Here is a 25,731-nt window from a genome sequence, read left to right as displayed (position 1 = left end):
ACAGTCTGGAGTTACTGAAGCTGCACATGGTTGAAGGTCACTTCTTTAAAAGAGTGGGAAGCTCTCCCTGCCGAGGAGCGATGCACATGCACCAGCCCTGGGCAGGCAGAGAGCCCAGCTCAGGGGCTGCTCAGCCTCTCTGGGACTCAGGGGTCAGCAGGTGGCTCTGGCTGTGCTGATGTACCAGAGACATCACAGCATGTCCTGGATTGCCAAGCTGTGGCAGAGGCTTTTGGTCAGATGCGCAGTATCTGCAGTTATAAAAAATACAGGCTTGGGGAAATCTGGCTGGGTAATGATGACAACCAGTTTGTCCTCTTTCAAATACCAGCAACTTTTTCTTTCTGTTTTACATCTGAAGTTAATTTTGTAGAAGTTAAGTGCTTTTATTTTCCAACTTAAGACCCTCAAGTTCATTAGCATTACCCTACTGAGGAAGGTGGATGGGAAAGGAGCCTTTTTGTTGTCCAGTTTTTGCTGGCTCCTTCATTGAATCGTCCCTGTAGTGTTATATGATTTCAGAAGACAGAGATGTCTTTGTTCCTGAGGCTCCCATGCAGTGTTGCCTTGCCAAGCTTGCTCTCTCTGAGCCATGCCATTTTGTGTGGTGGCCTGGAGCCCATACCAGTCCCATGGGCAGCATGCAGGACCTGCCAGTGGCATTTCTGCTGCCCTGCAGGACAGTACACAGCCTTAAAACAGCAGCTACCTCCTCCCCTGCTAGAAACAAATAATTTTCTTTGCTCAGAGAAAAGCCCTTTTTGCCTCATTTACTGATGCACAGACTGAGGCCCCACCGTGGGGTGGCAGAGCAGGGAGTGAACAATATTTTGTCAAGGCAGTGCAAGAAGTGAGCAGCCCCTGAGTACCAGAGGGCTGCTGCATGTTGCTCACCACCTCCCACAGCACCAGGGATGGGCAGTTTAGTGAAGGGAGGTCACAAGTGCTTACAGCTGCATGGAAGAGAGCAACCCAGGGCCAACACTGTGTAAGCCCGTGGTAGCAGGCTCTTTGGGATTTCCTATGGTTTCCTCATACTGAGCAAGCCAGGTGTTGCCAGCCTCTGGATGCAGATCCATACAAGCCACCAACACTATACATGCATGCAATGGTCCTGGCCAGCTGCCACATCTCATTTCTTGTGTTCTTCTTTCGCTTGAAGCAACAGGTGTCCTGATTTATCTGGGATAAAGCAGGGAAAATAGCAGCTCAAAGGTGTTATCTCAAAGAGACATGTATTGCATAGGAGCAGATATTCTGAAATTTTGTTCCCTGGGTGTAGTTCATACTTAAAACTCTTTAACTCATGCAAATTTTTCTCCTGGCCCACATAGTGTATTACGGTGGATGGTTTTGTACTGACAGGGCTGGCTGCAAAAGCAGGGTGGAAGTTCACAGAGGACCTCAGATAAGACCAAAACCTCAAGCTGAAGTCTTTGAGATTTTTTCCCAGTTTTCTCTTGAATGTTCCATCAGCTAAAAGCAGCAGATGTTTTTCAGAAGCCAAGGTTCCTGTATGTTTTGTCCTTTTCTGATTTAAATTAGCCCTGTGAAGTTATTAGTGCTATCCTTGTATTACTTTCATTAACAGCCACACACCCCCAAACTGCATCTACTAGCTCCAGGCATTCTGCATGGCTGGGCTAAGGTCCTCTCCTGCCAACCCGAACCAGCAGCTGCCCGGGGCAAGCCGAGGGCAGAAACCCCACCAAGAATAGCCCACCAACCATGTCTTGTGGTCAGCCCATGGTCCAAGGCTGACTAGACCTTCTCCAAGCTCCCCGGGAGCACTGGCACCCCCTCTGTGGGAGACTCACTGCCCACAGACAGGGCCAGGAACCCTCCAGGATGGGTATTTCTCACAACTGCAGGATGCCAGGCCCAGCACACCTGCAGATGTTCCCTCCAGCTTCTGTGTGCGGGTTCAAGCCCCGTGCCTGCAGCGTGCTGATTGCCATGTGGGACAAAGGAGATCGTATCTGCCTGGGGCTTGCAAAACTCCACCTGAAGCAACAGTTTCATGAGATGTGCTTGAAGTGATTTAACACTTTAACTGATTCCAGCCTAAAACACTATGGACATCAATAGCTGTGAATTAATAGCTGTGAATTAGATGCTGCAGAGTTGCCATCATGAAATGCATAAGTGATGAGTGTTATCGCTCTGAAGCAATAACAGGCCTGAACAGCTTTTATCTCCCTAGAAAAAGACTCCATTACACAACAGAAAAGACATTCCCAAACAGACAGTACACCCCCAAACAGCCGTGATCTTACCTGTCCTACAGACAGATACCCTTAATGCTCATCAGCCTCTGTGGGCTAAGCTTATCTTACATGGATAAAGCCATGTTGAAAGAAAAGCTGTAGTGAGAAAGCAGAAGAGGAGAACAGCAAAGTCTTTGCTAACTATATTTTGCTGTCTGTCTGACAAATACTTAGGAAAAGGGGTTTAGATGCTCTTAGCAGTTCTAGTGGCACCATTTGTATCCAAGTGCCAGATTTGCATTGGACAAACCTCAGATCCCTGGCATTTCTAGTATAATTTTAAAGGAAAAAATACTGACCAAAAAACCAAAAAAGCTTTACATGTGACCTTTAAGGTCCTTTCAGCAAAAGCAAATTATTCTAATGTTCAAAAACCAGTATTTTCCATTACTGTTTCCTTTTCTGTAACTTCACTTCCTGCCATTTCTGTGGTAAATTTTCTTCATCACCCGCACTGTGGAGGTGCCAGCCATGCTGGGGGGCAGGAGCTGAGATGTGATGCATGAAGAATATGAAGAATTACAGTGACCGCAGCAGCAGAAAGGATTCGAGCATTGGATTGCAAACTGCAGCTGGCAACAGTGGGATGGGGACTGGAGCAGGTGGACAGAAAAGTCCTCCTCTGTTACACAAAGCCATGTATTTCAGCCTGGGCTGAAAAGACAGACTGTCAAAATCCTTGAAGCAGTGGGGCCTGGAGCTGTGTAAAGCAGAGAGGAAATGTGAAGACCAGTGTAGGTGAGAGGCAAGAGAGCACTGTGCTCCAGCAGAATTCATCGGGCTTCACCTGTCTCGCCCAGATAGTAATTCAGGCAACTGAGCCTGCTCCATCGCTGTGGAAGTCATTATAAATAATCCCTTTTTAGCCTTCTCTGGTGAGCTTCTGACAGAGCAGCAGCCAGGGTTTGCTGCCTGACAAGTTCTCAGGCCTCCAAAGGGCTGGAAGGCGGCAGAGCAGGCACAGCTGAAGGAGTTTATGTGGGGGTTTCTGGCAGGGATTTTGTGGGCACATCACTCTGAGGGAGCACAGAGGTCACCAAGCTACTTGGAGGAGAATGGATGAAGAATGTTTATTCAGCATTTTGACATTAAGCAATGCGGCAAAGATTCAAGAAACTCCTTGGCCAAGTCCAACATCACTGTAGAATCTATGTTTGCTGGTATGGACTTAATGTGAACTTTGTGAAGTGCTTCAGCTTTGTCTTTGAGGCAGTCGCTGTGCATGAGGGACAGAGCATGGATCAAGGTGGGGCTGTACCCTACTCCCTGCACAAGCTGGCAGGAGAGCATCGATGTAGCCCCACATTTCTCTTCACAGAGAAAAGCAAGGCACAGTTCTTCCCAAGAATATTCTTATCTCACTTGCTGTGCCTGTGTTTGTGCAAAAGTGGAATGCAATATGGAGATTGTTTACCCAAAGTCATGGTGTTTTGTTTCCTTGGCTTATCAGGGCCAAGTGTGCGTGTGTGTTGGGACTGTCACCTGACAGTCACGAGATTCTGTGCAGTGTGTGCAGCTGTGTGCAGGGTTGAGTGCTTGGAAGGTTTAGTTTTAGATGTATAGAATAATATAGTATAATAAAGAAATTAATTAGCCTTCTGATAACACGGAGTCAGATCCATCATTCTCTCCCCTTCGTCGGGAATCGCCTTTGATACAATACATCAGCTGCAGCTCCATGGCTCCCCTCCACTGTGGCTGGGCTCCTGCACGTGCTCAGCTTAGGAAAATGTTTCCTCTTGCTGGGATGGCAATAAACAGAGCACTGCTAGAGCAACGTGGTGATGGACGCCTGCGTGTCCACTCGGGCTGAAGGACAAGCATGACACAATTTCTTTCAAACCAATGTTATCTTTCTGGGTAAGCAGCAGCCCATGTTTAGTGGGATGCCAGGATGACTAATTCTGCTGGGGACTTCCAAGCACAAGCTCACTGCAAGCCACAGCAGCTTGACAGAAGAAACTAGAAAGAAGAGCTGACTTTTGTGCTTGGGGGCATAGACAGCGTCACAGGTACTTGTCAGAAGCATAGAGAGCTGCAGGAAAGAAAATGTAGTTTCTGCCATAAGCCTGAAGCAATCCTTTACTGCCCACATTCTGTTTTTGGTTTTTTTTTCCTGCTTGGTTATTGAGCCAGTTATTGAGCTGCACCTACCTTGTAAACCCCTTTCTGCTTTGCTACATTATTTGCTCTTTCACTCTCCCTGTGATAACACTGAAGATGGTAGGCAGCACTTCCCAGTCCATATGTGCAATTTCCTCTTCTTGCTGTTTCATTTTCAGACTGCTCCTTGGGCTGATTCCCAAGCCAGTCCTCAGGAAGGTCACCAGGGTCTCTCACATCCCCATGTGTCCCCACTGTGGGCTTCCCACTTCACTTTACCCTCCTCCCTCTGCCTCCAGCTTCTGCTGTCTTTGCTCAGAAATCTGTTATGGGGCTGGAAGCCAGCGGGGTTCAGCAGGGTGATGATGCAGCCCAAACATTTTTCCCTTTGGATCTTGCCTCAGATTTTGGTTAGTCCTGCAATAGATGCCAAGTCACTTCACTGATTTGTGTATATAGGGCAACAAAGCTTTTCCTTTCTAGCCCGCTTTAGCTTAACTCCAAAAGAGTAGGAGCAAAACCAGCCATGAGCTGCCCCTGCTGTGCAGAGCAGGGCTGGCTGTGTCCATCACTCAGCAGGGGTGCTTGTCTGCACAAGCCATGCTGCTGGCAGAGGGATGGGTAACCGGGATGTTTAGGGAACAACAGACACAGGATTATCCAGAAAATAGCTGGTGGGAGATGCTGCAGAGCACTCAGTGCCATCGGTACGGCAGCAACAGCACAGTGCTGGCAGGGCTCACTGGCAAGTGCTGCTCTGTTCTCATGGTCTCCCTGCACAGATGGTACCACGGTGGACAGGGATTACAAAATGTAAGCATGTACAGTCAGGACATTTAAGCACCTGTATGATATGCACGCTCATCACACGGATGCATGTGACTTACACAAAAAGAAAAAACCCCAAGTGATACTTTTGTGCGGTGCACAAAAATATGAACTTGGTAGAGATCTCCTAGGAAGTGACACAGTAGTCCTGCTGCAGTCTCGTATCTGGAGAATGACTTCTCTTTTTCAATGGATGGATTTGGTAGTAGAGAGAAAAAAAAGGATGTTACAGATTAATAAGACACAGAGACAGATTTTATTTTGAACCAAAAGTTAAAATTTATTTGGAATATCAATATACCCCCAAAAATAAAAATAAAAACTTCCTTTTATGTAATGAAATAGCCATTTGAAAATGGTAAAATAAAGATATTTATCATACTATTCTCTTCTAGTTATTGTACACATATTAAGGTTGTTTTTCTTTTTCTGAATATAAATCTAGCTTGAGCTTTAAGGCTCCAAAAAGCCTAAAGCATGTAGTGGCCCTTTTGAGAAAGCAGATAAGTCAATCAGAGCTGCATTTTTTCAGCAGACAGGCCTATTTGAAGCTGTCCAGGACTGGACAGAAGGGAGATTTCTCAGGAAGGTCACTGTTTCAGGGAAGTATTATTTTGTACCCATTGGGAAATACACTCTAACCCCTCTTCATGCAGCATTTTACATTATGATGTCCTGGGGAGGGCCCTGGTTACCCTTAGCTGTCAAGTTAATGTGCAGATCCAATCTTATTTGTGTTGGTACAGTTGATTCAATTTAAGAAATCAAATCCTACCCTGTCGTGTTTGCTCTGCTAGAAATTAAGTCAGTAACAAGACCCTGGTCCTGCCTTTACCCCTGTAAGCAAAAGCCTGTGCATGGGGCACCGGCTGCAATGGAGCCTTCATGATAGCAGGATCAGGAACTTGTCCTTTAGCTTGCTTTTAATAAAATAAATGGAATGGAAAATGCATTGAAATAAAACAGTGGAAACCTACTGACAATTCCAAGTTACAATTCTTCTCTTGTAGAGGGCTCATTGATGCTAGTCTGGAAAATATGACTGAAGACCCACGTCAGAGCTGAGTAATGCCCCAGATGGTTCATGTCACCACTAAGCAAAAAGGCAATTTAGGTCTTACATCACCCTCTGCAACTGGGCTCCAGTGGGCTGAAGCAAAGCTACCTGAAGTCATTGGACATCTCACCAACAATCTCACTTTAAGCAGGTATTGGAACAAGTCCTGAACTTAAGCAGTATGATCTGAAATTTGTTTTGGTTTCTTCCTTGATCAAAGCCATCTTCACTACTTTATGTCTGTGCTTATGGTTTCTATACAAAGATGCTGTACTTCTGCTTCTGGTTCTGAAGTACACGATAGGCTACAACTACTAGAGATATTACAGCACCACTGCATTATATCTGGCACTGCTTAAAAAGGCTGCTGCTTCACAGTCACAATAATTATCTCTTACACTCTTTGTTGCCTGAAACCACCTGAATGTTGCCTGAACCCCAAGGTACTATTGTTTTCAACTAAAATGTCCCAAGTTCTTACTTTCAGATGAAAAAAATAAAGGACACCCAGGACTTGAACAAGTTATCAAACCATGGATGTTTCTCCAAACAAATCCACAGACCCACCTTCACAATCAGGGAGTGACTGCCCAGTTAACTTCTCCAGGAGGAACCCCTACACGGAAGCTTTATTCCACCAACCACCCCATCCTGAGCACCTGGCACTGTGCAGCCCACCCGCCTTCCACGCTGCCTTTCCACATCTTGGAAAGGAGTGAGTGTTCACCCTGGAAACACTTTGTCCTGGGATACGGAACAGATCTCCCTCTGGGTCTCTCCTGCAACTTGTGCGCAATATTTCATTCCTGCTACCTTGCCTGACTCTTTTGAGTGATTCCTTTTGCACACTTCAGCCCTTATCTTGCAAAAACCTTGAATCATTTTACTGTGAGATGCTGGTGAGAGGTCTCTTTTGGAGCCAGCTGCCCCATGCTGGGTGTTATCAGTGAGCCCAGACTAATCATTTGTGACTCTGAGTTACAGAAGGTCTGTATGAACCAGGGGTTTCCTTCTCATCACAGGCACAGTTTAAGGAGGCTGCAGAATTATCCAAGCTTTTGTTCTTTCACTAACTAGTTTAAAATATTTTCCTTAAAGTGTTCAGTACAACAGAAGTAGTTTTAAGGAAGAGCCAAATTCTGCTGGCAGCTGCCTAAGCATAAATCCATACCAACCTTTCTGGTTTTATTTCAGTACATTGGATTAATATATCAAAACATAAAACACAGACTTTGACCCTGGTAGAGTGACCTCATCACCAGTGGAACTTTCCTGACTTTAACAGTGGATCCCATAACAGCATTTCTAGCATCTCTCACAGCTGTCACAAGTCCTATAATCCTTGGTAAATTTATATAAAGTTTGAGTTCCCCATGGCATGTGTGAATGCAATAGAATTACAGATTTCTTTAAAATTATTAGGGAAAAAAGAGTTCTGGTACTGGACAGAAAAATCTGAAAATATGACTCCAAGACTCAAATCAGGGGAAGTAAGTAGGACCCAACTAGCTCTGTTTGTATCTTGTGGCTCAAAGGTTGGAACAGCAGGAGTACTGTTGAGGTGTCATTACATTAGGGTTGACAAGCTCAGTGTTTAAGAATATGCAAGCGGATTAAATGTGATGTCTAAATATGATGCATGTACGTTTAAGGGGAAGAGAAGTAAGTAAAACAGTGTCAGCTGTATTTTGTCTTTGTGTCAAATTCTTTAATGCCAGTTAGGCCATCCGGCTCCAGTGGAAAACCTCAGAGGAAAAGCCCAATGGTACAGCAGGGCCATAGGACCTGTGTAAATTCGTGTGTGATGTTCTTATTTCCTGAAGCAACTGGCAGTGTCACAGCCAGTTCCCAGTGTGACAACAAATGTTCCCTAATTTGTCACTGTACTTTACATGTCTGCTCCTGCTGCCACATCCCTACGAGCACTAACTAGTGCTGCAGCCTAGTCACCTGCCAGGATGCCTCCTGCATTTGGTGCTCAGCTTCCCCTGCACACCAGGGGTGCATCTGCACTGCCTGCTGAGGAGGTCACCCGGGCTGGTGACTGCACTGGAGCTGCTTCCCAGGCAGCAGGGAAGCTGCAGCAGGGAAGCTGCCTCCCCCACAGCCAGCCTCGTCTGGGAGGGCAGTGGGCATGGTGAGGAGCAGATGCTGGGAACGGTGCAGAGGTACCCATGAGGGCTTTGGGAGATGGGGAAAGAGCAGGTGAATTTCTTGCTCTGCTGAAATCAGTGTTGGCATTGCCAGCATTGCCATCCAGGACCTAGAAATGTGGGGGTTTAATCCTATGCAATTAAGGAAAACAGAGTATGAAACAGGGTAGGTTGTTGTTTGCAACCCACCCTGATTCATGCCCATGTTAAAGGTGGGCAGCAAGTCCTTGCTATGCTGTGATGTCACTTGGCATCAATAAAGGTTTTGAATAATGAGCCATAAGCCTCAAATTTGCAGAAGATATGCAGGGCTCCTCCCCTCTGCTCAGATAAAGGCAGTCAGGCACACTGGCTCTGTTTAAAGCACAGCAAAGCCTTCACTGACTTCAAAGAGTCCAAGAGGTCTGCTCCAGCTTCAGCTCCAGACACTGGACCACTTCCAGCCCCTCTTGCTCTGTTTGAGAGACTTAAGACACACGGGACTGAGGCTCTAAATGGCACGATGGTGGGCTTCTACTAACACTTTATCAGCTAATTGCAGTTAACTTTAATTTTGCCTTTTCCACTCTTTACTGGTCTTCTTAACCTGCTTTTTAGCCAGGGCAAAATTAAACATGAGGAAAAAGGCTTATTCAGCATTATAATTATCTACTCCCAAGCTGTATAACAAAATGGCTTACACATTTAATTGGTTTTGTCTAATATTTCCACATATACAGTAGTCCTATTAATGAATATCATAGCTTCATTACTGCATATCACATTTTGCGATGTTTTGTACCATAAAATAATGTCAGCACATCAATAACTTAAATAACACAAATGTAAACTCATTTTCTGCTTGTTATAATTACGATTTGAGCCTGAAAAGGCCTTTGATTTGTAAGACCATTCACATAATATGGAATGTAACTTTATTTGTTTTTCTTTTGTATATAATGAGACACCGAAAGCCCTTGTCATCTCTTAACAGGATACTAAAGCAGCTCCGTTTCATGAATGACAGCACAATTAAAGCTAGAAATCATAATTAAAAAAACCCCTTTGTACTGTACAATCTCAAATTAAAGCAAGAAAGATAATGACAATCTTTTGCATTAGCCAGGAAATGTGATTCTCTGCCACTGGGCTGTTTTTTCTTGTTGACAATTCACAGAATGTGTATATGGGTGTAGTTATAGGTGTGTGTATATTCTATGCAGAACAGCAGTCCCTATTTTGTTGATCTAGTTCTTCTAATTGTTTAGTAAAACTACCTAGCTGTTACAATTTAGAATACTACATTAACACATTTAACATCAAGTTTACATACTTGCGTCTTTGAAATACTAGGAACTTTTACACATTTTATTTGGCTTTGTAAGGACTGGAATATCACAGATAATGCAATCTACTTGCCTTTGAAAGAATATGGCTGTTCTCAACTAACTCTAAGGTTCAGAGTGAAATACATTTCTCTTTATATCTGTAGCTGACTTCAGAGAAGAAAGAGTGTCTTCTTAAGCGGTCAGTCTGATGTTACAGTACAGATTCTGCAGAGATATATTTATTTAATGAAAGATTATTCTCTCTGGACTTTAGAGTCAAGCTGTTGCAGCAAAATTACTTTATTTAGACTAATTTTTTTCCTACACAAATCTCAAGAAAAACCTATTCCAGGTATGTTTTGTAGTAGTATCTCCACATGACCAGAGGAGGGCACTTTGAACATCTTTGCACTGCCCAGGAGGCAGATGCAGAAGCACAGTGATACCCAATGTCGCACAGTCCTGCCACCTCTCCCAACTCAGGCAGGCATCCTTGTGTCTGCAAAAACACAGAATCCAGATTGTACCACAGGGCTCTGTTCTGAAAACAGTGGGCAGATAAATCACTCTCTTCTCGCTAACTGTGATTTCTCCCGATTTTCCCCATTTTATTTGGTGTTGCTGCGGGCTAAATTAAGAGTAATGGATAATTCCTAAAAATCTTGCGAGGGGAGTTGTCTCCCTCTCCTTTCTGAACATCCCTCCGCTATTAGCCCCTGGTAATTTAGCAAATATTGATTGATTTAACCCTCTATGACTTATCCTGCTGCAGAAATTCCTTGCTTTTTACTGAAAAATGCACTTGGAAATGCACTCTCTGAGATATGTATTGCAACAGTGCATCTTTTCACATTAAACTCTTGTAAAAATACTGCTCCTTTCCACCTTATGAGGGAGGTCACTCTGTATCCCAGATCTGCTCTCCTGGCAGAGTACATAGCAGAGAAATCAATCTCTTCTCTTTTCCATACATAACCACAGTGTGGAGTTCAGCCAGTTTCCATGCAGGAAACATCTTTTTGGGCTTCATTTTGGCTGAAGGTATTAACCTTCTATGGAAAAGATTTTAATTCTGCAATCTTGTTGTTATAATAGACAGATTTTCTTGTCACCTCTGCTTTTTTTTTTTTTTGTTTGTTTAGTGCAGACAAATTATTAGAAAGGATTTAGAAACCTTTTTTCTTTTTTAAAATCAAAATCTCTCCTCCACCTTGGGGAAACACACTGCTTATTTAATGTACTTTTTTCTCCCCCCCCTTAACATTATTCCATTTCTCTTTTCTTCTCTCTTTTTTTCTTTCTTTTTCTTGATTTTTCTCTTCTTTTCTCCTTCTTTTCTAGAGCAGAGAGGTACAAGAAGGAAGATGTCTTTCATCAGCAGTCCTTTGAGATAGAGTAGAATTCAGTGAGTCCTCACCATGATAGGATCATAAACTTACTGGGTTAAACCATGCTAACTTTCCCTAAGCTGCCAAGTTTTAGCTGCACCATACATATATGTTTCCTTGTGCCTTTTTTTTATCTTATAATGTTGTTTTTCTTGATGACCCTGAGCTATGGCTTCTCGTTTCTACCCCTAGTCAACCTTCCTTTCTTTTCTGGTTTTGCCGATATAGGCCTCAAAGAAAAAATGGCAGAAGAGCACAAAGTAGCTGAGGTACATGAGAGAGGACCAGATGATGTTCTGCACGTGGGAATGGCACTGGCCATGCTGCATCCAGGAGAAGACCAGGTAATTGATCACGCAACCGATCAACATCTGAGTGATCTGCGACAGGGTGATGAACATGGCAAACTTGCGCGAGACCCTGAAGCCAGCAGCCCGCAAGGCATAGTACGAGTACATGACGGCGTGTACTCCGTAGTTCATGGTCATGAACCAGCCACCGCCAGCCACCATGTCCTTGTAGGAGTACCAGGAGTAAAGTAACACAGTAATGTGATGGTACCAGTGTAAGAAGATGAGCTTCTGCTTCCTAAGAATAATGAATATTGTATCACCTGTAATGAAAACAAAACACAAAAAAAAAAAAAAGAAGAAGAAGAGGGGAGGAAATGAGAAACATATCAAACAATTCCATAATTAACGCAGTGCTCTCTCGCCTTTGCTGTTGCTGGAGTATACACTACTTTAGAGCATGAAATCCACCTCAGCTCTTGGTCTGAGAGCCTCTCTGAGAGCCAGTTTGGCTCCTAATCTCTATGCAATCTTTAGCAAACCAAAGCATCTACATTTTCCTGTATGGATAACCCCGTTTGAAAACTCCATAGGTTTACTTGGTAGCCCTTTGCTGCAAACATTATCTACAAAAGTCTGGGGTGAGGTAGGTGGCTGTATCATCTCTTCCTGTGAGACTGCCCATTATACACTGTGACTGGAAGAGAAATGCAGCTGGACAGAGAGCATAAAACATAAAGGACGCAGCAGTGTCCTCTGATTCTAATGTCTATGTGCAAACTGAACTTAGTTAAACTGTTAGAGCCTTTTGAGGTAATACACAGAAAAAAGCTGTTCCATATGCAACCTCCCATACTGAAAGAGATGCTTCCAGAAAGAAATTTGGGTTATGTTGAAACACACATCCCTTTTCTGCAAATCAATCTTACTATTGTATAAAGGTAAGTATTATTCATCGTTCTTGCTTTTTTTCTTCTGTCTGCTTCTCATGATTGCAATGAGCATCTCAATCAGATATATGGATATATATATATATATATATATATATATATATATATATATATATATATGCTACTTGTTTTCCACTGTTATACACACAGTGTTTCCAAAAGGATCCCTGAGATTTGAATCTGGGGACTTAGTTTGATGTGTAAGTATCCCAGGAAATCTAAGTCCTGAATATTAGTCATGGATGGAAGCAAAACTGCACTGTCTTCACAAGGTCTGCAATAAACCATAACACTGCTGTTCACTTCATTAACTGCAAGATGTTGACTCATATTTTAATAAGTAATCATATGTTCAATTTATTGTTGCTCTGCAGTTCAAGCTGATGTTCCCCATTTTTAACAACTAAATTTCTGTGAGTTTGCAGCAATTTGAGCAGCAGGAAACCCAGGGATTCTGACACAGCAAGGCAACTGGTGTCTGTCTCAATCTAGTTTTAATGCTGATGAATTGCTGTCCTCCAATTTGCTGAATTAAATTACCTGCTGAAAGGTAAAGTCTTGTTTTTGCTGTACACCTGAACACAGTGAGAGCTGCAGTCCTTTGGGGTTTAATAAGGGCATCCTCTGCAATGAAAGCAGGAGGGCTGCTCCTTTCCATTAAAACAATCCTTTCTTACATTAATAAGCCATGGATGAGAACACATGAAGCCTGACTTTCAAGTTGGCTTTCACATGGATATCGTAAGTAACCTTATGAAGAAACTGCTGGAGAGATATAAGTTTACAAAAAACAAGACTGGAAAAGCCAGGGATATTATGGGAAATTGGTTTCTACTCAGAGGAAGCAGGCAGCCACAGCTTTCATAGTCTAGGGAGGAAGCACCTTACTGCTCATAATTGTACACTTAAATGTGTATTAAAGAATGAAAGCTGCAGAGTGGAGGCAGAGCCTGACTCAAAGCTCCTTGCTGACACAGCTGCTCTGGCCCACCCTCCACTTCTGTAGCCACGGGGTGTGTGACTGATGATTATGCCACTCCTATTTGCCTGCAAGTAGTTCAGGAAGAGCTATGGACCAGACTGCTTTTTCTTCTTGGCTGCCCTGCTGTGTATAATCACTGCAGTTTATTCCTGGGCTCAAACATGTAGTTTGGGATTGGTTATGCTTACTCAGTTTTTCGGAGACTTAAATGGGATTTTGACAGTGATGAGACCCTTCTTGTGCTGTCTGCATGGACATTTCTTCTCTAAAAATGCACAAATGCGTATGAGAGAAAGAGACAGGGTACTCACCTAGTTCAGGTGCTTTGCTTAGCACAAATGCATATGCCCAGAATTTGCTGACAGGTCCAATGTAAAAACTCTGGTCACACACTGACTGTTTCAGGCCTTTGGTCATCAAAATGTACAGCATATAAGCACCAGTTCGAACAGCACCGAATATACTTTAAAACAAAAAGAGAAAATTAGGAAGGGTCAGTGGACATTTGAAATCTACATGCCATCACTTCAAATCATTATGAGGAAAAGGCCATAACTGTGCTGAAAGAATAAGTTTGAGACAGCTTAAAAGTTGAAGAAGCTCTGCTGGCTTCTAGGAAGTTACTCTGAAGTCAGACCTGTAAACTGGACTGCACCCACATCTCCTGGTGCAAGTCTGGAATGCTAACATCAGTATTTTTTATTTCATTACCACAGGAAGGATCCTTCAGCTTTCAGGAGCAGGGAAACATTCTATTTCAGCTCCAAACAACATGCAGAGTTTTGATGCTGATGGCTGGGAAAGTACAAGAAATGAGTTGATAAAATGCTGTATTAGCAATATAATCAGGACCAATTTACTCTTCTGGTTTCCTCAGAGTTTGCTCTCATCTCTCCATGTATGTGTTACATCCACAGGAGCTCTGAGCACAGCCATACCTAGGCACATAGATTTTGATGAGGAATCTCAGTCAGAGCCAGTGTTTTGGTGCACAGGCTTGACTTCATCCCTGAACAGGTCATTGCTAACAGTGGAAACAGGTAGTTAAATCAAGCTGTGAACAGCAGATTCACCTTCACCTCATCAAAGTGAGATGCAAGATAACAGTGTTCTGTAAATGAGAAACTTCAACAGATTTGTAACAGTATTAATTACTGCAATTACAGAGGGGATAGGTTGACATCCAGCTCATATCAGGAACAAAGGCTTCTGTCTCACCAGCACAGAGCTCTGCAGAAGTATTGTCTCATTTTTTTATGGCAAGAACACGCCTGCCCATTGTCTACTACTGTAGCTTGGTGACCCTGCATAAGTTGTGATGAATACGGGGTGAGGGAAGTAACTTTCAAAAAGAAACTGAGCAAAGACAGACACAATCTATTTAGGGGGTGAGTATATCTTAATTTATGCCTATATCATACATCCTCATCCCTTTATCCAGCTCCATCTTATTTCCCCTCTAACTTCTTTGTGACCTTGACCTAACCTGGTTCCCACTCTGCCTGCCTTTTGTAACTATTAGATGGCAGCAGGCAAAACAAGCCACCTGAAACTGGTGTATAAAAACATGTGGGTAATGCAAGCTACCATTTATGCTAAGTGTGTGAAAGAAGGAACAGTTCCTCTGAAGCTGTAGATTCTCTGTTACTTGCCCTTGTCTTGTGAAGTCAGTATTCTGTAAAAAGCCACTGCTTTACAATCATCAAGGCAGCCTCAAAAGCTGAGTTTAATGGCAGTTTTTATGCTTCTTGGTCAGACTAGATGGTTCTAGCAAGCCTACTGCACATTAAAACTGCTACCTAACTGATACATAATATGCACAGAGTATTCTGCAAATCTGCAGCATTGCTACGCCCAGTCAAATCTGCCTGCTGCTAAGGAACAATGCAGCTCGCTCTCCCCAGTCCACTGCATGGAATCTGCAGCCCAGTGGAGTGCCACAGTGCCTGCTGCTCTTTGGGCCGTCAGTGGCATCACAGATGGGGCTCTACAGGCAGGTCATACCCACGGAGGAGTGCTGCATCCTGGCTCCTGCACCATTACCTTCTGATGCCTGAGGTTTCATTGCACCATCAGGAAATTCAGAGACTGTGAGCACTTACAAAGCTACTATTATTATCTGCTATTTGCACAGTGGTATTTGCTCATTGGGTCTGCTGCCAGATGAGTCCTCTTGTGCTATGTACAAGCAAAAAAACCACCCTGCTGTGGTTTTCAGGTGTGCTGAAGAAGTTTAGCTGAGTCTGTGTTTTCCATTAGCATTGCCCAAAGCAATGCACATATTCCCAGGCTTAGGCAAGAGAGCCACTGCAGTCTCCCACGTTCACCCACCCCTGCATGCAGAGGAGACAGTGCAGAGCTCTGAGCATCCACACAGCTCACAGTGCATGCTCTCCATGTAGGGTTGTTTCCTCCCAGAAATGTTCTCTCAGCACACTTTTCTCACATCTTTCAGGCATCGATCATTTAAACTCAGCAGAGAGTGCCAAAACCTGCAGGAGGAGTTTTGAAATGAGGTGCAACTCATTCTGTGTTTTCTCTTTGGTGTTTAAAATATGCTCCCTATTTTTTTTTTTCTTTTTTTCTCAGGAGCTGCATTTCTCATTCCCAAGAAAACAGGAGATCCTGACAGAGATGTGATCTGATCACTTCCTGAGGCAGTGAACTCCTCAGGCTAGCCAGGGCATGCTGCTGCCTGCTCCTATGTTTTGGGTGGTTGCAAAAGTGGGTGGAGGAAGATCAGGCAGAATACCTAATGATACACTGGTTTCTCCCATTAGCAAGTATCTCAGCGCTGACATTAAAATGGGGGGAGAAAAGGAAATTTTAAATAATGAAATCAAATAGCTGCAAGCAATATGTCTCTCTCTGTAAAGAAGCTGTATTGCTTTTCTAAAAAAATTGTTTGCTATTGAAGTTCTAAAACCAAAGAGAATTCTGTGCCATAAACACCAATGCAAAGAAGAAGAACACTTGTTCAAGCAACAGACAAACAATGATGTAACTGTGATTGGGTATGGCCACCCAGGGATCTAACCTAGACTGATAACAGAGCCACAGAGTCTGTGCCTGGGGGCATTACAGTGTCCCTTTGCTGTCTTTGATGTATGTATATTGAAGTAATTCTGCCTGTCTTTCCATTTAGCAGCTACTGCAGAGCTCTCCTTGGAGCACACACACACTGATGCACACTCACACCCTTTTCTACAATTCCACAGGATGGTGGCATCCTCTAGTTCCATGACTCTAGAAGTGACCCCAGTTACAGCTCTACATGACGTGAGTCAAACTAATCTGTATTTTTTTTCTCAATAGAAACCAAGTTATGTTTTCACATAATTCACCAAGGAAGGCTTTATGCAAAAGAAGGATAGCAAACTCCAAGTAACTGATTCAATTACCTAAATAGACACCATGAGCAGGTAGCAGCTTATGAGAAGTGCTGCATGCCAAAACAGAGCCTTGCCAACAAGTATGCACCACTCGAGACTGAAAAAGATCGAATACATGCCTGCAAATGTGTCTTGGAGCCAGAGAAATAAGACAGCTTTCTGTGCCTCTGCCACTTAATCTTGTTTGTTCTGTAAGGTAAAATCAACCAACAAATTTCTATCTTGCAAAGACATGATGTGCAGCAGAGTGATGACATTGCTTACTCAGTAAATCACTTCTGCTTCATTCTGTCCTCGCCCCGCTCTCTGCTGTGGCTTTTGTGAGGTACTGAAACGAACTGCTTACCAAAGCAGTCTGGCTGGGGGGAATCATCTGCAGGGATTTTCAAAATAAGGTAGCAGTGAATTACTGTGCAATTACAGTCTTTTACAACTAGAGAGACTGATCAGAAACTGCATCATCTAATGCAGCTTTCTTATCTATTCAGGCTCAAAGTGCCCTACATTCTCCTCCCTTCAGGCAGTGGCTTCTCTGGTAAGTTAAAAAATGTCCAATTGATATTTTACTGTCCATAGTATTATCAAAATATATCCATGAGTAAAATACCAACATTTATTTTTCCCTCTCAAACTTGTTTTCAAACAGGGGTTGGTGGGTTGACCCTGGCTGCATGCCAGGTGCCCTAAAGCTGATCTATCAATCCCCTCCACAACTGGACAGGGGAGAGAAAATGTATCAAAAAGTTCCTGGGCTGGGATAAAGGCACAGAGAGATCATTTACCAGTTACCACCAGGGGCAAAACAAGAGTCAACTTGGGAAATTACTTTATCACCAATCAAAATAGAGTGGCATGAGAAATAAAAGCTAAATCTTAAAAACAGCTGCCATCTTCTCTTCTTCCAGGGTTTAGCTTTACTTCTGAATTCTCTGCCTCCTCTTCCCTAGTGGCGAGGGGAGCAGGGGAATGAGGAATGTTCCTCCTACTACCAAAACCTGGCCACAGAAATCCAGTACTCAGAGGGCCTCAAAACACATCCCATGCATGGGTTTAGTGCAGAATTAAGAAGGGCTGGAGAGCTGGCTGATGGGAAGACAATGCAGATGTTATTGTCTGAAGCCTATTGCTACTTTCTCTGTCTCTATCCTACCTGCAAGTAGGGAGTGAAGTATTTGTCAAAAGCCCAAGTGAGTAGCAGGTACATCAAGCCTTCAGTCCAACCTCAGGTGGCATTGCAGCAGGCTCAGCTCCTCCTCACAGCAGAGGTCACTGCACATTTTTGCTAGGGCTGCTTCCCATGGAGACCCATCCCTGCACTTGGCTCCTGATACCTCCGGACACCCTAGTCCAGGATCAACACTGCAGAACTGAGCAGGGAACGTGACTTCCAAATAAGAACAAATTTAGTAGTGCAGCACGGAATATAGCAACATGTCCTAAAGGATAATCACAGAGTAGAAAATCTCTGCTCTGCTTTTAAAAAAACTTAACCAAACGAACAATGCAATCTGTATTTGCAGTGCCCAGCTGGTTCAACCAGTCTCTGAGGTGTTGGACTACAGTGTGCTGTGGGTGTGCTGGGCTAGTCCAGCAGCGAGCCAGCCAGCCACCCAGACAGAGCTCCCACAGGTCCAGCTCCAGCTCCCAGCCTGAGGCCCAGCTGGAAAAGAGAAAAAATATTAATTCCGCCCCAACCTGCTTACATGGTGACTCACAGGAGTTCTGGCTGGTAAGTCTGTGCCCTGGAAGCACAAGGCTATGGCAAAAAGCACAATGTCCTCCTTTGTGAAAGCCACATCAAGCAGACAGTGGTCCTGGGAAAGCAGCTGAGATGACCACACTGGCTGCAGCCTGCTTGTACCGTAACAGCAAGAAAAGCAGGGAAGCAGGTTCTTTAATTGTTTGTTGACTCTTTTTCTTTTTCTTTTTTATTTTAGCATGTGAAATATTTGCAGAGGGAGCACTCTGAAATGTCTAAAGGGCAGCAGGTGAAGAATGTGGAGCTTCTTACACCTTCCTTCATGACAAATCAAACCATGTTCACCTTCCTGCTCTGGTCAGTGGCAGTACCTTGGCAGTCATTCCAAGCTTCCCTTCTGCTGCTGAAGAGTTATCTCGTAACATAATAAAATGGCCCTTCTGTGCCCTTCTCATTTAAATTCCACAGCCTCAGGAAAGAGGAAGGAGTTGCACTGCTTCAGCACAGAAGCGTGGGAAGTACAGCGACCCCTCAGTCTGTCAGTTCCAAGCAGCAAGACAGTCCTGAGAGCACACCTCGAGACAGCAGTATCTGTGCAAAGGGGCAGCAGAGTCCTTCTGTGCTTAGCCAAGCAACAGAACACACACAAACTATGAACCAATACTGGGAAAATGCAGGGAGGAACCACATATCAGAAACAACTCTCCTGAAAGAAATGCAGCTTCATCAAACACTGCTGAAGTTCCCAATAGGACAATAGTCAAAAGAGTAAAGAAACTCAGGAACTCCTGGTATTACTAAGCATCATGTACCAAGGTGGGTGCATCTCCATGTCAAAGAACACCTCATATCATTCAGTTGTTCCCTTGCTGTGCTTTTATTCCTAAAAATAGGTTTGTAACACAGCAATTTTTCAACATGGTGGTAGGTTTGTTTTGCAGCTCTCTGGAAGTACTTATAATTTTTCTTCTCCACCTGGTAAGGGCAAGCTTCTTTCCAATCACTGTCTTCTTCTGCGGTCTCAGAGTACCAGCCCATCAAAGATGTGCACCACAAAAAAACACAGCAGATACAGGGCTAGGTGACAGATTTCTTAAGAAACTGACAGATTTTGTTGCTAGAAATTAAGCTGTTTGTAAGAGATTTCTATTGGTTTCCCGTAATACCCTGCTTTGGCCATGTGAGGAATAACAGTAGTTTTGGCTGACTCAATAGACACTGGGGCACCTCCAGAGGATGCTGGCATTGAAGGGGGCACTTGCCAACCAGCAGACGAAAGGGTTTTTTGAAAGGGTTTTTTGAAAGGGTTTCTTCCAAGTTTTGTATTATTTTTTTCCTAGGTGATTACAAATGAAGTTGGCAGACCAGTGTTGGGAAATGGCCTATTCCAGGGAGGAAGGAGATGATGACAGTTCCTACCTAGCAAACAGGGCAGTTCTGGGAATGTGCATTTGTATGGTGACCACACTGTGCATTCTGAGTTCTGAGAATGTGTATTTGTAGGGCAACCACATACTAAATATATATTTACAGCTGTATTGTAGAAAGATAAACCTAAACTATTACCTGTGTAGACAGGTGAGGCAGTCAGATCACAGTGTGCTTGCTGTATTGCTATTGCTGTGGTGATTATACTATCAGCCCAGTGGGAAAGATGGAAGATTTAATGAACCATTGGCCTTCTCCTAATCTAAAATCTGTCTTTATATTTTGTGGTAGTTTCAGGTCCCCTAGGAGCAGAGTACTCTGTGAAACTACTAACCTTAATGGCAAAAAGAGAAGGCAGTCAAATAAAAATTTTGCAGTTAAATCAGAATGCTTATGGGAGTCTGCCCTCATCATGTGCAAAAAAAAAAAAAAAAAAAAAAAAAAGGAACTGCATTTTTTTCAGTTCTCCCAGAATGTGGCTATAGAGAGAGGCTAGTTTCTTTTTAAAGTTGAGCAATACCAAAAGGGGATGTCCAGGTTAAAGCATTTATCTGGGTGACAACAAATGAGGAAAGGATACACTGTGGTCTGGTTTGTGCTGACCAGACTTATGGACCAACAGCCTACTGGCTTTTACTGGTGCCTGGGTGCTTATTCAAAGACTATTGTTCAAAAACTTTTGTGGGCAGATGTGCCAGCCTGTTTCAAGGCTGGGAAATGAATTAAGACCACAAGAGTAGCCTCCTTAAGAGTCTGTCTGACAGAGACAGTATTCTTTCCTCCACTGATAAAGGATGGTGAAAAACTGGTCACACCCCAACCTTCCAGTGTACTGAAGCAAAGGACAAGTGAGAAATATGTTTCCTGGCTAATTAAGTTTCCTTAAACTTTTGTGTCCATGGGCACATGCTTACAGGGTATCACTGAGAGAGAATGTGGGTTCTGTGGGCCCCACTTTCTGGGGGGGTTGACGTGTGCAGGAACATGGCAAAGGGGCAACACAACCCATCAGAATTTTTAATTGTTTCCATCTGATTTCTGATATCCAAGCTGCTCTTGGGTGTTTGTGGATTGGTTAGATTTCATTGTAGCTGTTCCTCCACTTCTTTTTTTTTTTTCAAACGAATCACCTCCTAAGTCTTGTTGTGACTTTTTTCCACTGATGGACATATTTGTCCACATCTGGCCAGCTCTGCAGGGGGAAGTGAAAAGCAGCACCAACTTCACTGGCAAAGTGCAATATATGATGGTGCAGTATTAAAAAAAAAACCAAAAAAAACAAAAGGTTAGATTTTCCAGATGGAACAAATCTTCTAAAAGAGAGAACGATTCAATTATGCCTACAAAAATCTCAAGATATAGTGTCACCAAAAGGTTGTCAGACCACCTAAATTTTATCTCAGATGTCACTCCTGTCTTAGTTTGTCTTGATGGTATTCAATAAAATTTAGGTTACATAAATTCCGTGAACTGCCATAAGTCCTGGATCTTCCTGTATTTAAACTGGTGTAGAAACTATATGGTTTCTTTAGACTTACCTTTGATTGCAAAATCATGATATTTGTACTGTGTGGTAGAAAGGCGACCATTAAGCCCAAATTAAATGTGACCAATAACTGAAAGCTATCATTTGACTGTTGTTCCATGTAGTGACCTACATGGCATTAATGGCTCTTATTTTGATTTCACAGAGTTAATGAGATCTGTTGTTAAGTCACTGCAAAATAATGAGTCCTCGAAGCTCACAAAAAACATTCTAGAAAAGGATCTGGCACCCAACATCCTAAAAGGTCAATGTGACACAAGGGCAGCCTATACAACATATTCATTTGTATTAATAACTGACTAGAAGAACCAGCTTTGTAAGTCTGTGCCTAGTTATTAAAAATATTTTGCTACGTTACTGGGACAGTGTTTAACTTTCCAAATTAAATTAATCAGTCTCTTGGTCCGTGAAGGATACACAGCAATATGGCACTCACAAAAAAGTTTGAAAAGAATGGTACTGAGGAGGGATTTGGTCACTTTTTAACTCTAAATGTAGTATTTTTGAGGTGTTTTATGATAATTTAAAAGATAGGACTTCTTAACAGTGAGTTATGTTGAAATCCTAGAGAAAAATCACAGCTGATGAACTCAGTCCAACTATTATTTTGTAAGAAACGGCAAAGAAAATTAATGTTATTAGGCTATTGTTTCATCATCTTTCAACATTTCCAAAGTGCTTTCAAGCAATGCCAAGGTTAGTGATGAAGAGGGAGACCTGATCCTGCAGAAAGACTGTATTTTTAAGACACTTGTAAAGCATTTCTCTGTTTTACCTCCTAGAACTGATCCAGGTACCTCCCCAGAAGGCTCTGCCTCCTTACTGAAAACACTTCAGACGAAAAGAGCATCTCCATTCTCTCCACAGAGCAGAACTTTCTCTGCCATTCCAAAATCTTGGTCTTCTCTGCTTTCCAACAGCCAAGACCTACCAGCTCCAGCCTGGCTGCCTCAGAGTTACCTATCTGAATAATATTCAGGCCAGCAACTGCTTTAGGTCAGACGTTCTTGTGTGAAGAACTGCTAGGTACAAAGCTGTTCATGAGCTGGGGTCTGTTTAGGCAACTTCCTTCAGACTTCCGTCTGTGTTGGCATCTCCAAGGCCTTTAACATTTTATGTATGAATTCCTCACAGAACTTTATGGCTTTTACTTATGTGATAGCCTTGTAAGGTGGTTAAGCATAAAAACTATTTCAAAGAGAGGTAAGCCAAACTGTAATTTAATTGTCCTGTCAAAAATCTGTATCTGAGTAGGGATAAGAAATGATGTGCAACTTCATGAGTCCAAGGCTGTGGGTTCAATCCCCATATGGGCCATTTACTTAAGAGTTAGACTTGATGATCCTTGTGAGTCCCTCCCAGCTCAGGTTATTCTGTGAATCTGTGAGTTGTGGTTCATTGCCCTACCCATGAGGTCTGTTTGATGTAAGCAGAAAGAGGTCTGACCTCACTCTGTATCACTGAAAACAGTATAGTTGAAATAACAGTAAACACATTCCACTAGGAGGAATTTTCTTCAGAGTCCTTTGACCTACTGCAGATTTTCTTTTAACTTTGTCAAGTTGCTCTCTAAACCTTCAAGTCCAAAGTCCTTCATCTTATTTACCCAAGGTACACCTATACCTTTCAAGATAAATAGTTTATAGACATAAAAGCTACTGGCACACCTCTTAGCAACACTTCATTGCTTGTACATTTGATGTTTTGCAGCACACTTTCAAGATCTAAAAATACAGAGTGATGTACAGAGACATAAAGTGCAAATTTACAAAGCTGTGCTGTCCTAGAAACACCCAACAGCTGAAAACATTCTGACCTAGACTGAACACCAGATGTGCCTTCCACAGAGGCAGTCAGACCCTTGCTTTCCCTCTGTTTTCCTGTAGGAAAGTACATTAGGCAAACACCAGGGTAGATTTGGCCTGACATACCTGGACAGAAGTGACAGAGTATGTGAACCTATGAAATGAGTTCCAAGAGCATCCATGCTTCTACCTCCTCCCCACTGTCACACCTTCTGAGTTTGCACAGGACCAGAGTGCAGCAACTGACCTTAACTGTAGAAGAAAATACTTGGATTTTCTCCCTCATAGAAGTTTTGCAGTTGTTTTAACTACTGTCATTGTTTTGCACCAGTCAGCTCCAGAATAAAATCAGGTATGGATCAGAATCCATGATGGGGTATTAACTACTCATGACATGAGCAGATACAGAAGTGAGGTGGAAAATTCAATGCCAATATTCTTAAAAACTCCTGTTCTCCTTTACTTATGCCTTCAATTGATAAAACTACAAAAATGGAGTTTTAATCCTATCCAGCAGCAACGGAGTATGTGGGAATCCATTTTTATAAGGCTTCTTGTACTGTACCAATCCAGCCAAGTCTATGAAGGAAAAGCCTGAAGTCACAAGCAGTGAGTCAACTATGGGCAAAAACAAAACCCTAAACCTTCACTGTAAAATGAAAAAAATCTGATTATTTCAAAGTCAATCTTTCAGAGGACTGCAACACTTCTTTTTGTATGTTTGGGATTTAGGACTATCATAACATTACCGAGCACCTAAGCAGAACTCCCTTCTGCTCTACATTGTTTGCATTTCACTGGGGAAAAAAAAAATCACACTGGTTTTAATTTTCTCACATTTTCCTTTAAGATAAGTAATTTTGGGCACAGATGTGAGAAAATGTTACCAAGTTTTCTCTGGTGCTGATGAACTATGGTAACTATTTACATGCACATTCTATATCTAGCAATTTTAGTGTAAAACTGTCAAAACAAAGAAGACATTTTTGCCACCATATTTTACCCCTTGTAAACTGTGTTTAGACAACCATGTGCTCAGTTACTACAATTCAGTTGCAGCAGATAATTGAAAGCACAGGAACAACTCCCTCATGCCTGTGTCCTCCAAGGCCTAGCCTATACATAAAATAATTTGGGACCATTATTTATTCTCTTACAAGAGGCAGGAAAAAGAAAAAATAATGGAATAAGCACCCTGGTTACAGGATACATTTTTTTCTTATGGTAACTGAACACCTTTAAAAACACTTTTTCAAAAATGAACATAACAGTCATTTAACAGCACTTAAGTTAATCTCATTCTTTAAAAAGAAGCATCCTCTTCATCCCATGTGTCTCAAAGGCTACAAGTCATCTTTTATAGTCATCTATAAAATGACTAAGTCATTATAATTAAGAGCACTATTTTCACAAATGTTTCCGACTAGAAAGTGTCTTTAACTTCCTAAACTGCCTGAAAGCTTGCAATGACTAATGCCTTTGTTCCCACTTGCAATTTTACCTCTCCAGCTGAGAGAGGAGAGGAAATGCACTATTAGAAAATGTTCACTTTCTTTGGGGAGGTGAATGTGATTACTAGCAATGGGCATTCTTTGTGGCTCTTCTCTGCTCTAAGCTCCTGTATCCATGCACCCCACAGGGAGCTCCAGCCCTCTCCTGCTGGAGCTCTCTGACCCCTCCACCCATCCTGCAAGCAGGTGCTGCCCTGCAGTGCCTTGCTGCCCACCCCGCTGTGCTGCTCTGGCTGGCTCCACGGCCATGCCATTTACCTGGACTGGTGAATGATGCAGCTAAAATAGTCTCTCCTCCACTTCCTAATGACATGATTTCATTGCTCTCATTCATAGTGGGGAAGACTAAGACTGGGAAAGGCAGGAGGCTTTCCAGGCAGCCTTGGCACTAGAGATTTCAAAATGTGGTGCTGAGCTCTGAGCAGCTCTCTGCTCTAGGAAGCCACTGAAAAGGAATTCAAGACAGTGGTTGGCATCTCTGCTGGATCTTGTTTTAAATATTCTCCTTTACAGGGTGACAGAAAATCCCAGGAGTGACTCAAAAGCTCAGAAATACACAGGCTACAGTTGAGAATGCAGCAGGAACTGTACCAATGCTGTATTAGGTACCATTATGTTTATTACAAACTCTTATCTCTATAATCCACTGCTCTGAATAACAGAAATGGGTCCCTCCAAAACATACACAAATGCAAAGGCATGAGAACACCAAGAATTTAACAAGCCCCAACAGTGAAACCTTCCTTCTGATGTTTTGCTGCCCAGCTGCTCCTCAGCCTCTCCCCCTGACCATTTCTAACCGGGAAGGAGAACAAAATCAATCTTGCAGTTCACCCACACACCAGACTTGACGGTGAAGGAGACTCACTCAGGGCGAAGTCCAAGCCACAGTAATGTTAAAAAAAAAAAAAGGTAGGAGTAGGGGAAGGTGAGGAATAACAATTTTTTTCAGTTTGGTGTTTGCTTATCCTAAAACCTGCCGGTTTGCAGTACTGGAAGTATTTTATAATGAGGTTCTCTGGCTC

The 25,731-nt window shown here is 42.9% G+C and overlaps 1 protein-coding gene across 1 annotated transcript in view; it reads right to left on the bottom strand.

Annotated features, from left to right (window-relative positions):
• Window positions 1-5,452: 5,452 nt before the first annotated feature.
• Window positions 5,453-25,731, bottom strand: part of ELOVL6 (ELOVL fatty acid elongase 6) — a 79,660-nt gene continuing 59,381 nt past the window's right edge. Inside the window, exons 3-4 of the mRNA XM_038135149.1 lie at window positions 13,637-13,788; window positions 5,453-11,716 (exon numbers count right to left, since the gene is read on the bottom strand). Coding sequence (XP_037991077.1) covers window positions 11,292-11,716; window positions 13,637-13,788 — 577 coding nt within the window. The 3' untranslated portion in view covers window positions 5,453-11,291. The remainder of the gene's footprint in view (window positions 11,717-13,636; window positions 13,789-25,731) is intronic.

This window comes from Motacilla alba, chromosome 4 (assembly GCF_015832195.1).
Source record: "Motacilla alba alba isolate MOTALB_02 chromosome 4, Motacilla_alba_V1.0_pri, whole genome shotgun sequence".
Classification (NCBI taxonomy): Eukaryota; Metazoa; Chordata; class Aves; order Passeriformes; family Motacillidae; genus Motacilla; species Motacilla alba.
Note: the sequence above shows the minus strand (reverse complement) of the source record. Positions and strands in the feature narration are given on the sequence as shown.